This window comes from Schistocerca gregaria, chromosome 7, assembly GCF_023897955.1.
Source record: "Schistocerca gregaria isolate iqSchGreg1 chromosome 7, iqSchGreg1.2, whole genome shotgun sequence".
Lineage (NCBI taxonomy): Eukaryota > Metazoa > Arthropoda > Insecta > Orthoptera > Acrididae > Schistocerca > Schistocerca gregaria.
In genome coordinates, this window is record NC_064926.1 from 480,949,661 (window position 1) to 480,968,912 (window position 19,252).

The 19,252-nt window shown below is 39.3% G+C and overlaps 1 protein-coding gene across 1 annotated transcript in view; it reads left to right on the forward strand.

Moving 5' to 3' along the window:
- Positions 1–19,252, forward strand: part of LOC126282443 (uncharacterized) — a 148,317-nt gene that overhangs the window by 70,199 nt on the left and 58,866 nt on the right. The window contains exon 4 of the mRNA XM_049982098.1: positions 7,117–7,363. Coding sequence (XP_049838055.1) covers positions 7,117–7,363 — 247 coding nt within the window. The remainder of the gene's footprint in view (positions 1–7,116; positions 7,364–19,252) is intronic.

The window sequence follows — 19,252 nt, forward strand, 5'->3', positions numbered from 1 at the left end:
TTGTGAAATTGTTTTTTATATTGACATAGCCTGATGATGAGGTATTCCCTCAAAACATATCGCGCATTAAATAAATAATAGATAGTCAAGAAATTTTGTGACTGGTAGCAGTAAATAAAAAACCTTTACATACTATATGAGCATAAGATTTGGCCAGACCCAAACTTCTGTATGTCATCAGCCATGTGTCTACAACCTTCACTTATATACTTATTATGTATATTGCAGTATAGGAGAAAAATTTAATTGAAAGTCACTTACCCAGTATTGGCAGGTGCATATGATACTGTAGTGCCTATGTTGTTCAGAGGTGTGATGCAATGTTCCTTTGGACATTGATGCATGTGTGGCTGCACGCTTTAGTGCAAAATCTGGATTTGAGTCCCAATTGGGCACAAATTTTTATAGTCATCATTCCATTATACAACTGATGATTGCCCATATTTGTAACAGTGAGTACATTTCATGTGGTCACAGTTGCCACAGTGCCTGATGTGGATGAAGCTTAAAGGGGGGATGTGCTCAGCTGTAATTGATCATTTAGAAGCAGCTGGGGATTTTGAGCTAAAGTTTGTTTATGTTAAGTGCTTCTAATAGCTTTAGTTTTCTTCCTTTGTTGGCTACATGCAGTACTTCTGTGTGGATTTGGTATTTGTGTCCTTTCTTCAGCACATGTTTGACAAAGGTCACGTCTGACTTCTGCAATCTCCAGCTGTATTTGTGTCCAATCAGCCTAGTTGTTAATGCCCTGCCTGTCTGATCACTATCCAATTTGTTGCAGTCATTACAAGTGATTTTATAAACACCATTGTTGCTTAATAATTCTTCCATGCTGTTGAATAGGATATGGGCTGTGGTGCCCCTTACATAAAATGAAGTTTTGTAATTGCAGGATTTGAGGGTTTTGGCTAATTTGCCAGATAACTTTGCTAAATATGGGATAATACATGAGCTGGTTTTAGATATGACTGATGCTGCAGAGGAGGTATATATATATCCTATACCCACGTGAATGTGAAATTTTTGATAACGAAATACATTTGCAAGTGTGTAACACACAGGATATGTACTTATGCCATAAGCACAAAGTAAACAACCTATGCAATCATAGTGCAGCCATAACGACAAGACCTAAACAAAACATTTTGGAATGAGTAGTAAATTTATCTGTAATGGATCTTTCCACAAAAGAAATGGAAGTGCTAGCAATAGGCTTCAAATATGTCACTCCCCATAAACTTTCCAAGAAACAGTTAGATATTTAAAAAGTTGATATAGAATACAGTGTAAACAAGGACATTGGAACCAAACACATAGTAAGTCATGATATACAAAAATGGCTTGAGTTAGACACTCCTACATCACAATATGTGGAACAGGACACTCTCAGAATGTAAAGAAGAAAATGACTCAAATTAACAACATTCTCGCACAGCAGATAAAAGTAGTACTTTGATTGTCGTGGACAAAAGTGATTATGTTGAGAAAGTGAAACAACTCCTCACACCCAATTCCTACAGTATCCTCACCATAGATCCCACCAAAATTTTTAATGAAGAAATTAAAAACTTAACCATGACCTGCAAAAGCATAATAGCTGAATATGAAGCTAAGTATTTGATCAACATGAACCCAGCAGCTCCTAAACTGTGTGGACTTCCTAAACTACACAAGGAATGCCAACTTTTACTTCTTCTTGTGCCAACCTACACTGCACAAAACTACAAAATTACTGAAGAATTACACAATTCTGTATCAAAACCAAGACAAAATTTAAATCTAAGTTTGAAAGTGTAAATTCAGTGGACCTTATTAACAATATTAAAGACCTCCCTATTCCACGTAGTGCAAAAGTAGTATCTTTTGATGTTAGCAGCTTATTTTCAAAAGTACCAGTGAAAGAATGCCTCAATATATTGACAGAATTACTATACAGGACTTGTTTCAACCCTTTACAAGTAGAAGACATATAACTGACCACCCAGACATGTTTACAAGAAAATTATTTTCAATCTGAAGGTACTCTGTACAAACAGATAGGTGGCTTGGCAATGCAGTATCCCCTTCATTCCTCTTTTAGCAGGAATCTTCATGGACCATTTTGAAAAACAGTTCCTACATAATAGGCCTTTCAGTAATAATATCAAATTCTGGTACAGATAAGTAGAAGTTGTACTGTGTCTGTGGACTGGAACCAAAAGACAACTGAACACATTCCTTGAACATCTAAACTCACAACACAAAAACATATAGGTCACCATGGAGACTGGCAAAAAGTCCATTAACTTCTTAGACCTCAACATAGATATCACTACAGACACACATAGTATCAAAATTTATAGAAAACCCATCACAGCAGACAGTGTAATAGCCTCATGTTCAGGATGACCAATATCACACAAACATGCTGCCTTCCATTCCATGGGAGATCATCTTACATCTATGCCAATGTCAAAACATCTATGCCAATGTCAAAATATAATTTTCAGACAGAATTAGACACCGTTAAATGTATTGCATCAAACAATGGCTACACCACTGAATTAACTGACAACATTTTACACCAAAAAAAAACAAGAAAGAAAAATGTTACCATATGTGTATGCCCCTTCTGCAGCAACAGTCACATCTAAAACCAATTGGTGTACTATCCCATATTTAGGAAAGCTGTGTGGTAAATTAGCCAAAACCTTCAAATCCTGCAGTTACAAAACTTCATTTTACGTAAGAGGCACTACAGTCTATATCCTATTTGAAGCAAGGACAAAACAAAATTATTAAGTAACAGTGGTGTTTACAAAATCACTTGCAGTGACTGCAACAAAATGTACAGGGTGTATGTAAAGTCTGGGAACACTTTCAATTATATATTGCTCAAGAACCAAACATTGTACAGATATCATACATATGTCATTTTGAAGAGAAAACCCTGAAAGTTTTTTTTTATGTATACCACCAAAGCATAGTTTGGTAATTTTCTGATAGTCAGAGTGCTAGTCATAAACAGGGTGAGTTCAGGTGTGGAGTGAGATTTCTGTGTGTGGGAGTTCCTACTTGGTCATGTTACAGCAATGGCTGATGCTTCAAATGCAATCGGACTCTCCATTCATCTTTCAGTAGGATGGGCCTCTGTCCCATTTTCATCATGAAGTTCGTGGGTACCTGAACACGAAGCTGTCACATTGATGGAACGGTCATGTTACAGAAGGGGACAGCTGTTTCATGAAATGGCCTCCCCGATCACCAGATCTCTCCATGTCACTTTTTTCTGTATGTACATATTAAAGATGTGTTGTATGTACTGCCTCTACCATGTGACATAGTATAGTTCCGGGAAAGAATATGGGAAGTGACTGCCACAGTGGATGATGCCGTGCTTGGACGGGTATGGTAAGAATTCAGTTACCGTATTGACATCTGCCGGGTCACTCATGGTTCACATATTGAATATTTGAAAAAAAAAAAAAAATCTTTCAGAGTTTCTCTTCAAAATGCAATGTGTATGACATCTATACAATGTTTAGTTCTTGTGCAATAAATAATTGGAAGTGTTCCCGGACTTTATGTACACCCTGTATATTGATCAGACAGGCAGGGCCATAACAACTAGGCTGATTGGACACAAATGCAGCTGGAGATTGCATAAGTCAGACTTGACCTTTGTCAAACATGTGCTGAAGGAAGGGTACAAATACCCAATCCACACAGAAGTACTACATGTAGCCAACAAAGGAAGAGAACTAAATCTATTAGAAGCGCGTAAGATAAACAGAAATTTAGTGTAAAATCCCCAGCTGTTTCTAAATGATCAATTACAGCTGAGCACATCCCCAGTTTTAAGCTTCAGATGATGATATCAACCAGCCACATACCATAATAACACATACTGCCACACAGAATTGAAACATAATGACTTCCCTATTCTTTATGCCATGCACTTCAACAGTATAACTTGTAATATTGTATATATCAACCGTATACTATTTTCAATATTGCACATTGTATAAAAATTTTATTTACAATTTAATACATTTTTGTTTTTAAATGTATGTTGCTTCTGCTCAGTTATGGCATCATAACCATATATTCTGTAATAATGTAATATTATGTATTCTAATTATTGAGTATAATACTGTCCACTCCCATAAAAAAACATGTTTATTGCACAAAAATTAAAAGTACTCAGTTTAACAGTATCTCGGAAAAAATCCGTTTAACATGTAATATTGTGTAGTTAAATTATTTATTATGCTTACCATTGTCCATTGCATAAAGCGTAATTTTAACATTCAGAAACAAGTGTGATGCACAACACTATATCTATACAAGTGATTGTATCTTCACCTTTAATGTTTGGTTACCTAAGAACCAATGTCCCTTTCAGATGCTAGTCAGTTGTTTCCTGAAGATCACCTAATAAGTCGAAAACTAGTTCAAAATAAACAAAAATCAGTAGAACAAAAACAGTGTACTTGTTATTCAACCTTAAATATGGACTTGTTAAACCAAGGAGTAACAGAGGAATACATAAGTAACATTGCTTCGTATTTATGGATGACATAGGCTCTTTAATATCATATGGTTGACAAGATATGGAAGTTTTGAATCTGGCTGTGAGTCGTGCTTGGATAACCTAATGGGAAGACAACTGCTTGCGACCAGTAGGAAATCTGGGTTCAAGTCCCTTTCAGGCACAAATTTTCCTTGTTGTCATTCTATTACACAGCTGAAGGTTTTTCATATTCACAACTGTGAATACATTTCATGTCTTTCAAACAGCTGTTGTCATCGCAGTGCCTGTTCCTTTGAACATGCATCCATGTCAGAAGGAACATTGCATCATATTTCTGAACAAGACAGGCACTGAAGTATCATATTCATGCGATGCTCTTTCTGATCATCAATCAACAGTTAATTTTTCAGCTATCCTTCTCATGTTCAATGTTTTTGACAAAATCCGCTGACATGTGCCATATGATATTCCTACAAAGCTACGGATGTCATGGATGGTCTATCTATGAGCTGTTGCAATGTATTCCATACAGCACTGACATTTTCTGTCATAATGCTGGTAGATGGTCATACCAAATGTTCATCATCATCAATATAGGTCTGCCCATTTTTAAAATGTTTAAACAAGCCATATGTTTGTGTCTGGCCCAAAGTGTCATTATTTTAATGCATGCACTAACATTTTGCATGTTTATATGGCTGTTTACCAAGTTTAAAACAGAATTCGATACAACAATGCTGTTGTCCCAGATTGGTCATCACAAAACCACATACACAAGCAAACATCACAGTGAAAAATCGCCTGCCAACAATAAACATGTTCACTTAGATTAAAGTCACTAGGCATACTGATGCACAAAACATATATTATGCTGCTCCTAGCAGTATTTAGTTGTACTACCATTTGTGAGTGTGAGTCACAAAAATTTTGGGAACTTTTAGGTAGCTTCTCATATACAGGGTGTTTCAAAAATGACCGGTATATTTGAAACGGCAATAAAAACTAAACGAGCAACGCTAGAAATACACCGTTTGTTGCAATATGCTTAGGACAACAGTACATTTTCAGGCGGACAAACTTTCGAAATTACAGTAGTTACAATTTTCAACAACAGATGGCGCTGCAAGTGATGTGAAAGATATAGAAGACAACGCAGTCTGTGGGTGCGCCATTCTGTACGTCGTCATTATGCTGTAAGCGTGTGCTGTTCACAACGTGCAAGTGTGCTGTGGACAACATGGTTTATTCCTTAGAACAGAGGATATTTCTGGTGTTGGAATTCCACTGCCTAGAACACAGTGTTGTTGCAACAAGACGAAGTTTTCAACGGAGGTTTAATGTAACCAAAGGACCGAAAAGTGATACAATAAAGGATCTGTTTGAAAAATTTCAACGGACTGGGAACGTGACGGATGAACGTGCTGGAAAGGTAGGGCGACCGCGTACGGCAACCACAGAGGGCAACGCGCAGCAGGTGATCCAACAGCAGCCTCGGGTTTCTGTGCGCCGTGTTGCAGCTGTGGTCCAAATGACGCCAACGTCCACGTATCATCTCATGTGCCAGAGTTTACACCTCTATCCATACAAAATTCAAACGCGGCAACCCCTCAGCGCCACTACCATTGCTGCACAAGAGACATTCGCTAACGATATAGTGCACAGGATTGATGACGGCGATATGCATGTGGGCAGCATTTGGTTTACTGACGAAGCTTATTTTTACCTGGACGGCTTCATCAATAAACAGAACTGGCGCATATGGGGAACCGAAAAGCCCCATGTTGCAGTCCCACCGTCCCTGCATCCTCGAGAAGTACTGGTCTGGGCCGCCATTTCTTCCAAAGGAATCATTGGCCCATTTTTCAGATCCGAAATGATTACTGCATCACGCTATCTGGACATTCTTCGTGAATTTGTGGCGATTCAAACTGCCTTAGACGACACTGCATACCTCGTGGTTTATGCAAGATGGTGCCCGGCCACATCGCACGGCCGACGTCTTTAATTTCCTGAATGAATATTTCGATGATCATGTGATTGCTTTGGGCTATCCGAAACATACAGGAGGCGGCGTGGATTGGCCTCCCTATTCGCCAGACATGAACCCCTGTGACTTCTTTCTGTGGGGACACTTGGAAGACCAGGTGTACCGCCAGAATCCAGAAACAATTGAACAGCTGAAGCAGTACATCTCATCTGCATGTGAAGCCATTCTGCCAGACACGTTGTCAAAGGTTTCGGGTAATTTCATTCAGAGACTATGCCATATTATTGCTACGCATGGTGGATATGTGGAAAATATCGTACTATAGAGTTTCCCAGACTGCAGCGCCATCTGTTGTTGACAATTGTAACTACTGTAATTTCGAAAGTTTGTCTGCCTGAAAATGTACTGTTGTCCCAAGCATATTGCAACAAACGGTGTATTTCTATCGCTGCTCGTTTAGTTTGTATTGCCGTTTCAAATATACCGGTCATTTTTGAAACACCCTGTATATATAATATATAATTTATTACAGTACTAATATATCAGAAATGCATGTGTAAAAATGGATTCATAGCATCATGTCCCACTGATGCTTCAGTATGATGTACCATTACAGAGTGCCAGTGTGACAAGACAAAGCGGCTGCCTGTGCTGTGGAAACAGCAGGCTGCCTGTGAGTGTGCACCGCCAGCTCCACGCTCTTTCCTGCGGCTCATAATTGACAAGATGGCAGCTGATGCAGCAGCCAAGGCGGCGGCTGAGCCATCTCCAACTCAGGAAGGTCGAGAAGGTGCTGGGGATGCTGCAGGACAGCCACCTGCAGAACCGGAACCTGAGTTGCCTGACCAGGTTCCAGCCGTCAGGTATGCCAACAGCTGCCTTCTGATGAGTAAACTACTGCTTCAATGGTGGCCTCCATTTGTTCTTGCTTTGCAGGCCTCTCCCAGTCAGAGGATATACTGTGTATAACAATAATCACAGGCTCTTGACACCTGTATAAAAATTGCCTTTAACAACAATATAAGTATCTTGTGTAGCCTTCTATTATTGGAACAGTGCATAGAGACAAACATAGAAGTTTTATATGTTGTCTTAGGAGATAACCCACATTATGAGGTGTGGCAATAGAGAAACTAGACTCATGTCTTAACTCTTTATTGAAAAAACTTACACAACTGAAATGTTGTCCCCTCCATGATCCCTGCACCACTCCTTGAGAATTTTCCACTGTTGTAAGCAGTGCTGCAAGTCTTTTTCTGCTATGCTGTTGAGGAGGCTTATTGCTTTTCCTCCAGCATATCCATGAACTCGAACCTGACTGCTTTGAGCACAGACTTTAGGTCATTCCATCATTGAAATGTTGTTTTTTGCATAAACCCCTTCACAGACATAGGATTATGGGCTGGCATGTTGTCCCGACAAAGAATCCATGAGCAGTTCTTCCACAAATCTTGTCTCCTTTGTCAGACAAGTTCACAGAGGGTCTTCAGAACAGTTACATAATAAGCTGGATTGACAGTCTGACCCTCATGCACCCAGTCAAGGTACATAACCACTGAACTATTGAAGAAAACAATCATTATTGGTTTGAATTTTGATTTACTCATGTGTGCTTTTTTCTTCATAGGAGATTGAGGACTCTTCCAATGCATGGGTTGTCACTTAGTCTCTGAATCATATTGGAATATCCATGTTTCATCACATGTAATTACTTTTCTGAGGTAATCAGGATTATTTTCAATGTTTTCATGAGGATCAGCACAGCAGTCTACCCAATGTTGCTTTTGCTTGTTTGTGAGGATTCTTGGTCACATAGCACAAACCTTTGTCATGCCCAGTTTGTCATGAAAAATCTCTCTGTCTCCTTATTGATGCAAGCAAGTTATGAAATTGCTCGAATGCTCAGGTGGCAGTCTCCTTGAACAATTCTACAGATCTTTTCCACATTCTCTTCAGTTTTTGAAGTGGAACGAGAGCCAGATTTTGGATCATCTTTCACGTCTTCCCTACAGTGCTAGAACCTCTTAACCCACTCAAAAACTTGCATATGAGCTAGACACTGATCACTATAAACTTGTTTCAACAAATTGTAAGTTTCTGTGGTGGGTTTTCCAAGTTTTGTGAGGAATTCATTGTTAACATGTTGTTCCACTTTAGAGCATAGCATAATTCCAACGGAGCTCAGACAAATGACTCATTTCTAAGAAGGCTCACAACCAGATTAACCATGACAGCAGCATGAAATTTTGTGTGCATGTTAAGGAGAGCCCCAAGCTCATTTCTCCACTCTTCTCATTGTCATCGACAATCCAGAAATGCGCACAACAACCAGTCCAGTTTCTTTGTTGCCACACTTCATATGTCTAGGATCAAGGGAAATGTGCTGTTGTTGACTGTAGCCTGATTGAAATAAGATGTTATCTGACACTAGTAAATTCCAGAGTCTCAGCAAATGACTCCATTGTCATAAATAGTGTGTTATTCCAAACTTCAACAAATATTATGCCCATTATGGAAAGTACCTGTGAATTAGGATGTTAGACAAGGGTGCAGTTTATCACTATTATTTAATACACAGGGTGTCCCAGAAATGCTGTGACTAACGTTGAGGCCTTGTAAAGGGTGTCTTGAGGAACAAATCAAGGATAGTCTCCCATGTCCAGAAATTTCATCCAATGGTGTTGCAGAGCATCAAATTTAAAGGCACAGGTGTCTGCCATTAGGGCACCCCTTCACCAGCATGCGTGACTTTGTACACTGACGGATCGTAGGCAGAACATGTTGCAATGTTGTTTGGTATTTAGTGATCACAACTGATTGCCTCAATTACTAGTGAAGAAAATGGAGCTAGCTTGTCTCCTATGTATGCAATGCTCTGTTGCCTTGGTGGATAGTGCTTTCCAACATGTGTTTCCATCTGCAGTTTATTTTTCTCCTGTGTACTGAAAAGTATTGGAGATTTTAGAGGGTTCCAGTAAAAGAATAAAGGGCAGATGGAAACCAAGGCCTCTCTAGGCAGCAGCTAGTTCTATCTTCTCCACTGGTGATCATGCCAACCAGTCACATTTCCTGAATACCAAACAAATTTGTGAGATGTTTTGCCTATGGTCCATCAGTGTACAAAACCACATTTGCTGCCAAAAGAAAGTCCTAGTGACAGGTGCCAGCAACTGGAACTTTGATGATCTGTAGCAGCATTGAATGGTGTTTCTGGACAAGGGTTTCTACCCTCTATTTGTTCCTCAAGACACCCTCAACAACCTCTCGAAGTTTATCACAACATTTCTGGGTCACCTTGTATACATTGATATGTTAAGAAGATGGAAACAAGATGTACATTTGGCACTAGATATGAGGTGTGCTCTAAAAGAAACCGAACTTTTGAAATAGAGCGCCAACCAGCAGAGAGAGCATGCTGTGGCTACTGAGTGCACCTAGCAGCAGTCTTAGACAACAAACTGCCATTTGCCCCATGTCACTCAGACAATTAGCAAAACTTCCACAGATAGATTTCAAATGCTTAGCCAAGCATACGGGGAGTTTGTACAAGTCGCATGCAGTGCTACTAGTGGTTTAAACATCTTCAACAGAGGAGAATGTTGGTCTGTGATGATCCCAAGTCTGGGCATCCTTCCACATCAACAGATGATGGCTATGTGGATATTGTTCATGCTATGATTCGCAGAAATCATCATTTAACTATTTGGGAAGTTGCTGAGGAGGTGGGCATCAGCATATGATCATGCCATCAAGTTTTGAATGAAAAACTTGAGATGCATGATGTGAGTGTAAAATTTGTACTGTGTTTGTTGACTGAAAATCAGAAATAGATCTGTGTTGAAATATGTGAGGAACTGCTTGCCAATGGCAATGACAATGAAAACTTTCTTAAGAACATCATAAGAGACAATGAGATGTGAGTGTACGGCTATGATGCTGAAATGAAGATGCAGTCATTGCAGTGGGTGGGCAAAGGGTCAGCACGCCCAAAAAAAGTGCGATGAGTCAGTCAGAGATCAAGGTGATGTTGCTTGTATTTCTTGACTACAAGGACATATCCATCATGAATTTGTGCCATGTGGTCAGATGGTAAACAAGGAAGTCTACCAGGGAATCCTAGTGCACATGAGGGATGCTGCGCGCAGGAAGAGGTCTGAATTGTGGGAAAACCAGAGTTGAATGTTGCATCATGACAATTTGCCAGCTCACACATCACTTCTTGTCTGCAGCTGTTTAGCAAAACATCACATTCCCACTATGCCCTATCCACCGTATTCTCTGTACCTAGCCCCAACAGACTTTTTCCTGTTTCCCAAATTAGGAAACACATCAAAAGGACGTTGTTTCCTAACCATAAAGGAGATACAGGACAATACAGTAAGAAACCTGCATGCCGTCCCATAAAATGTGTTCCAGGAGGTGTTCCAGGAGGCATTCCAAAACTGGAAGAAACAGTGGGGATGGTGTATATTGCCAGCAGAGGGACAGCACTTTAAATGTTGTACAATAAGCAATAAAGCTCATACAGCAAAAGTTCGGTTTCCTTTTGAACACGTCTTGTATATCATATATAGAACCATAAACATCTATCTTTTTGCAGATAGTCAGCTGACTGCATTTGATAACGAAAATAAATTACAATATATTATACATAAGCTGAATCTGCTGGGCAAAGGATACATACAGTATTGAAATCTTTGTTAATAAAGGAAGGTAATGGCATTTGAAGGATTGGTGCCAGGCAGACCAAAAATTGTTATCAACAACAAAATAATGGAAAAAGTTAACAGTTTTAACTATTTATGAAACCAGATGAGTTGCCATCATCACAGAGATATAGATGATAAGCTTAATCAGATTCAGTACATATATGGCAACCTTATATATGGCAGCTTTAAAGAATGGACTTAGAAAGGAAACAAAATAAAATTTTATAATACTGTGGCTGTGACATCTCTGCTGTATGGCAGTGGAACCTGGTTTCTCCCAAAGAGAGGGAAAAGAGCAAATTACAGACAGCTAAAATGAGATTTGTAACGAGAGTAAAAAATTATGTATTTGAGAGGTGTGTGTTCTGTCAGAGATGTCCAACAGATCAGACATCTCTGAAATATATACATTTCTGTATGAGTGAAACAACACCTTGATGTTCATTTCAGAGCAGATTCACTATCATCATCTGAGCTCCTATGAGAATCAATAATTTGAGAGTAGGGGTTTACTGGATGAGGGATGCTGCATTGCAGTGTGCATTAACTTGGAAATTTGAGTTGGTTAGAGATCATGTCCAGCTGGCCAAAGTGGTTAAGGCAACCACGCATGAGAAGTTGTAAATCCAGGTTGGAGCCCCAGTCTGGTACAAATTTTCAACTTTCGCCATTGCATTACCACAATGCCCTGTGCTGCTGGAAGTCACGAATTCCCACCCATCCTGTGTCTTTCTTTCCCTATTCTCTATTTCATATAAACATTAAAAATGTAGCACTTGCCAAGACCAGATTAGGAATAAACAAAGAAGAGAAGAACTGAGTGTTGAAGGGATAAGCAACACAACAGTGAAATATAAAAACAGGTAAAAAGAGTGTGAGAGTGAAATATCAGAGAAAAGACATGAAACAAATATTGAAATACAAGCTGAGAGGAAGAAGAAAGCATATTAGGTTCAAAATGAGATACATTCAACAATAAACTTTGAAGATAGGACAGGCAATTAGTGTTAACCTTGGAAGTGAAGATAATGGTGACGTAAAAAAATTGAAGTACTTAGCTTCTGCCTCCAGCCGGGTGGTAGCGTTGATATATCATGATGTTTCAGGAAGTGTCATATTACCTATCTTCTGGCAAAGTGTCGAGATTCCCAGAGAGCAGGGTATTTATACGCGCGGTCGTCAACTTCACTAGTCCTCGGGAGGCTGCAGTGGTCCAAGCCAGCGTTTTGAAGTGCGAGGTTTGCAATCAGTCTTCCTGAATGTAGCCTTCAAGACTTCTTGGCACTTTTACCTGAGCACTTTGAACCACAAACATTCAGCCTTTCCGAACACCCACTGACAACGCAATGGGGAATTCTTCGAGCAGATCGACATTGTGGCCATGGGTTACCCAATGGCTCTGGCAATTGCAAACCTCTATATGGAACATTTTGAGAAGGTGACCCTTCAAAATGATGGACAGAAACCAAAGCACTTCTCCCGCTATGCTGATGACACTTTTGTCATGTGGGGGCAGGCAGTGAAGTGCTAGATGAGTTTCTGGAGTACCTTAACAGCATACATCTGAATACCAAATTTTTGATGAAATGGAGGAAAATGGATGCCTCCTCTTCCTTGACATATTAATTAAGAGGAAGGCAGATGGTTCACTAGGCCATACAGCGCATAGGAAGAGGAGACACAAGGACCTATACTTTCATGCAACAAGATGCCACCATCCAGCATAAAGACAGAAAGTGCTGACCACCCTGGTACACAGGGTGTGTGCCATCTGCAACAAAGAAAGCCTACCATCTGAGCTGCAACACCTGAGGGAGGTCGTCCACCAAAATGGCTACAACGAAATGCGGTTCAACACGGTGCTAAAAAGGTAGAAAGAAGCAGTGACTACCTCAGAAGAAGAAGAAGAAGAAGAAGAAGAAGAAGAAGAAGAAGAAGACTTTGACTGGCCGGAGTGGCCGAGCGGTTCTAGGTGCTTCAGTCTGGAACCGCGAGACTGCTACGGTCGCAGGTTCGAATCCTGCCTTGGGCATGGATGTGTGTGATGTCCTTAGGTTAGTTATGTTTAAGTAGTTCTAAGTTCTTGGGGACTGATGACCTCCGATGTTAAGTCCCATAGTGCTCAGAGCCATTTGAACAGGAAGACAAATGACTCACATTCCTTCCGTACGTAGGTCCGCTCTTGGCCAAAATTACATGACTTCTGGGCAAACACAATATCAAAACTGTTCTCCGCCCACCACCAAAGATGAGGGCGCTCCTAGGTTCTTCTGCCAAAGACCCGCTGAAGCTTAACATGCCAGGAATATACAGCATCCTATGTGAATGCGGAAAACAGTACATTGTAAAACACAGTGCTGTATATCTACACGGTGTGACGAACATATCAGATGTGTGTGACTAGGACACAGAAAAATCAGCCATAGCAGAACACAGCATAAAGGAAGAACACATCTTCAACTTCAAAAACACGAAGGTGCTGTGACAAGATCTGGCTTCTTGGAAAGTATTATCAAAGAATCCCTAGAAATAAGGATTCAACAACTGGTCAGCAGGGATGCAGCACAGAATCCTGCAATAGTGGCAATCTGTCGGGAGTGTGCCTGCCAACATCCTCTGCCGCAGACACATATAGAATGCTCACATCGAGAGTTGAACACGGCCACCGGGGGTGGCTTCTACCTCCACCACCACGCGTCCACGTCCATACCACCGCAGCCTCCTGAGGACTAGTGGAGGCGGGAGACTGCACGTATAAATACCCCACTCTCTGCAAATCTCGATGCTTCGCCAGAACACGGGTAGTATGACACTTCCTGAAACATTGTGCTATATCAATGCTACCACCCAGCTGGACACTCGAGAAACCTTCAGCAGGCAGTATATGCCAGGAGAGCCTACAGTCACACTTAGCTTCTGTGTTCTTCCAGATTGATCTTCATTGTTCGTGTTCCATTTTATTTTTCCCTTGGATCGATTCCTCTAAATTTTAAGTATTATTTTGGTTTGAGATTGAGGAAGTTGCAAATAAAATTTAACTTCCTTTTTATTGATTATCAGTGTAAAATGAGATATGGAAAATTACGTAAGTAAATGAAATCTTTATAGAAGATAGAGTCCCACTGCAGTCTGAGACATGGAGCAAAGTGTAATGTGCAAAAAATGTTACAGAGAAGTGGAATAACTTTTATAATACTTTCTTTCCTACTTCAGTGTAAGATGTCCAATTACTTGCAAAGAGAAAAACGCTCAGAACTCTGTAAGACTGCCTCAGAAGTAATGCAAGTGAAGGAGAAAACATTTGTTGCTTGGAAAGTATATTGCCTTACAAAAAAGAGAAGCACCCACATGAGGAGGAGGAAATGAAATGAAACTTCACGGGTTGAGGGAACATGTGATGTTACTACACAATTTACAAAATTGAGTCTAATTTATAAAGGACATGGCAGTATGGGCCCACTTATCAGTATGATGTTGCACCCACTCTGGCCTGAATGCATGCATTGATTCGATTGGGAAGGGTGTCATGAAGTTATTGTATCCTTTCACAAGGCAAGCTGTTCCACAACTTTTGTATTCGGTCCTCGATATCCTTGATACTGGCACTGGGATGGAGTTGACATCCAAGCAGGTCCCACACATTTCCTATCGGTGCCAGAAGTGGGACCCTGCTGGCCGTGGGAATACCTCAGCATCATGCAGACTGTTCGTAGAGATAATGTGCATGTGTGGACTAACACTGTTCTGTTGAAAAATGGGACCACAATTATGCCACAAGAGAGGTAACACATGAGGATGCAGGATACTGAATTTACTTGAATCTAAGCCACACTTTTTTCCGGTTTTTGTAATCCAAAAATCCGTCTGTGGCTTAGAATCGAGTGCAAAGTAAGCGGAAGTTCTGAAAAATGTTGGTAGGTGCCGCCATAACTAACTCCTGCCGTCGAATATATGTAGCGCTACACAGGCATGCTTTGCAGGAACAAAGATAAATACTGGCGCCAAAACCTCTGCGTCAGTGAGTTTCGACCACTGCATTTTCATACATTATCCAACAAAGTAAATACAAATTCCGTATTGTTCATCTTCGAATGTAGCAGCATTTCAGTGTACTATGAAAATCCGACTGGCAGGACTGTTTGGGATGTTTGTTAATGTGGCCAACTCGTTCTGAATTTTTCCCTAGCTATGAGAAGACATCGTTGCTAATAGGAACTTTTATGAATTGTGAATCACAAGCAGTATTCTCTTCATCATAAGAATAAATGTTTTGCCATGTATTCTTTTGCGTTTGCTGCTATCTCATTTAAATCCTTTCTGCCTAATAAACTACGAAACTAGAGTGAGACAACAGCAAACGCGGAAGAATATACATATCATGTCATGTTTATATTCGTATTATTCTTACGCCTAATAGTGATACAGTCAGAAATGAAACACGGAAATTGACTAGATTTTTAAATCTAAGATGACTCTAATTTCTGTGCAGAATGTAATGTGCTAAAGAGGCGTCTGCAAAGATTTTCAACCGGAGAAAATTTTTCACTAAACTCTCGTTCAGAACATCTTTTATTATACGCAGTCTATTATTTGGTTCTTGTTGATCTATATCAAAGAAAGCAGCAGTGTAAGTAACAACAAACAGCAGTCTCTTGCCATTGTTTTGCTAATGAGATGATTCCTTCTTTTTTTTTTTTTTTTTAAATTGTAAGCGGCGGTAGCGCACACAAAAGCAAGCCATGCCGTAAACACTCATTATCAGAATGCGACAAACAGTGCATGACACAGTACAATAATGCATTTTTAGCCTAGAGTAAACACCTATAACAAAGAGAACGGCACTTATCAGATCAAAGAAAAATAAGCAATCAATGAAAAAGGAAGGGTACCCGTATAAATAGAGATGGAGTGCCTGACGCATAGCATTGGCTACCTGATAAAGCTTAACTGCTAAGCTTACGACTCGAACCAAACTACTGTAGCTGTATCGTCATTAATTCGACCTAAATTGTGTCTCATATTACAATGGACCAACTTTGTTTCGATTTGGAGGTGTGGCCTAAAACTTTTCTCTCCCCTTGAATTTAGAGTCTCAAATTTCAGGTTCGGCTTAGATTCAGGAAAAATTTTTTTGTTGATTTCGAGTCTCATGTTTCAGGTGCAGCTTAGATTTGAGTGGGGCTTAGATTCAAGTAAATACGGTATCCGTGGTGTACTACTGTGCCATCAGGGTTCCTTCAATCACTACCAGCTAAGATCTGAAGTCTTACGCAATGCTCCCCACTGCATGAAGCCAAGAATAACACAACAATGTCTCTCCTAAACTTTGGAAGCATAGGACTTCTTCCAGGTTGCTACTGTACTTACTGATGACAGTCACCCATGGTAGTGCAGACCTGTGATTCATTACTGAACACAATGCAATCCAATTCATGACCAGTCCATACTTTCCAGTCACAGCACCACTTTAAATACAACTCTTTGTGATGTGATGTTAATGGCAGCCTGTGCCTGGGATGGTAATTCCCTAGTCTGGCTGCTGCTATTCTCTGACCAGTGGTGTGGGAGGACACAGAATGTTGCAGGTAGTCCATTACATGTTCTCAGATGGCAGGCACAGGCGTAAAGGGGTTACAAAGTTCCTGGGGCACAGTATGGTGATACTCATTTGCGGTGGTCATATGAGGTTGACCAGAACCCCGACAAGAATGCCTGCCCTCACATTCATGTGCAATTCAACATCAGGCCACTGTCATATCTGAATGCCCAACAAATCTGGATGTTGCACAATTCCACCAGCCAGATAAACGGACATCTACAATGTTGTCCCTTTGAAACTTTGTCATTTGCTGATAATGCTGTCTCAGATGAGTACACAGCATCTCTGTGTCATTTGTAGTGATCACTCAACATATGATGCCATTCAGCTCCTATTACATGAAGATCAAATTTTATGAAAAGCTTCCAAAGAATTTAAAGAGCTCAAGAGAAAGCTGCTTCCAAATGAGCTTGAAGGGGTTACAGTATTAAGGAATTCCTTTCAGAGAAGTAGAGTACTTTTAAGTAGAGTATTTTCACTTGTATCAGTAGGATTTACAAGTACCATTAATCAAGACACTGTTTTTTGCTGTTTGTAATTGCTTCCACAACGTTACAATAGAAAGTGTAAAAGATGGCCACAATCCAAAACAAATTCCTTATTTGTCTATGGAGAATAAATACATAAATAATTATCTCCTAAATAATTGTTACAATCATTTCTCACCTCACCTGCATCTCATTTCTAATTCTGTTCATTTACAATTTGCTACTGTCTATGAATGACTGCTTAATACTGTTCACACCTCGACAATGTTGGCAACAAAAACAAATACAATCAAACAAAACAATATCTTATTACAAACTTGATTCTTGAATTTTACAAGTTTTTGCAATTCTTTTTAGATTCATAATTTTATCATTTTTTCAGTTACATACAGTATTGAAAGTAGAATTTTGCAATTCCTTTGTTAAGTTGTTTTGTATATATTTTCACTATTTCTGACAACTTTATGTGTCTGTATAATTTACCAATTTTGAATAAAAATATATAACTATAATTTGACCAAATCATTATCCAGGGCTTTTCAAAATGATGCACCTATCTTAGAAAATAAAAAAAAAATTGTAAGTTCTCTTCAGAAATCACCACATTCTAAACACATTCCCAGAGAATATAATGATGATATTTTAATATCTGTTTACTAGTTAATGGGATGTACTATGCTAAACAAGTTAATTACATCATACACTTCATATCATGGAAATTAACTCCTCCAATCACAGTTCTCAGAGGTACATGTGAATTGTCCACTAGAATCAGAATCAGAAATTTATTGTCTCATAACATACATGTCAAATCATTGATTTATTGTACAGGAGACTTGTCAAACTTATAACTATAATAGGTTGCACATGGAAAAAACATTTATTATAACTATAAAATATCAGACTATATATACTATTAATATTTATTCTGCTAAAATGGCCAGATCACCATTAAAAAATTCATCAATAGAATAATAGCATTTTTGTACCAGAGTACTGTATAATTTTCTTTTTAATGAGCCAGTTTCAATCTTTTGAAAATTTGTATTTTTATCTTATTGTATACTTTCATCTCTATATACTGTGGGGTCTGCACGAAAAGATTGAGTCGCCGTGTAGGAAGAATGAAACTTTCTTTGTTTCTACTTTCATACCTGTGCTGGAAGTTATTTGGAACAAACAATTCTGGATTATTATTTGTGAAAACAATTATTTCATACAAATACAGTGAGGGAATACTTAGTATGGTTAGGTCTCTTAATAGAGGGCAACAAGATTTTCTTGGCTTTGCACTACAAATGTTCCATACCATTTTTCTGTAAAGTTAATATTTTTGTCAAATTGCTGGCACTTCCCCAAAAGACAATGCCATATCTCACTATTTCCTCAATGTAGCTGTGGTACACTGCCTTTCTCGTGTCTATGGAAGTGACATTGACTAAGATTGATGTAGCTAACACCAGGCTGTTTAGCTTACTTTTAAATAGTCTGTATGTGAGGACCATGACAGATTTCTGTCCAGATGTGTTCCTAAGAATTTAACACATTCTGCTTCATTTGGTTCCAGACTTCCATGGGTAATGTGAATAAAATTATTTTTGACTGTTTTGCCTTAAACTGCATTAGCTTTGTCTTTTAAATATTTAGTTTTAGTCCATCTACATGGAACCACACATCTAGATTTTCTAGAGTTTTCATTACATTTTTGGGAATTTTGTCTCATTTTTATTTTCTATCAGTACTGACATATCATCAGCGAATAAAACTGAATGATGACTTATATTTATGGGTAAGTCATTTATGAAAAAAAAAGAAGTATTGGGCCTTGAATTGATCCTTGCGGTACCACCTGAGAGAGAGAGAGAGAGAGAGAGAGAGAGAGAGAGAGAGAGAGAGAGAGAGAGAGATATCTCCATTTTGAGGAGTATTTTCGTTTGCCTGACTATCCTAAACTGT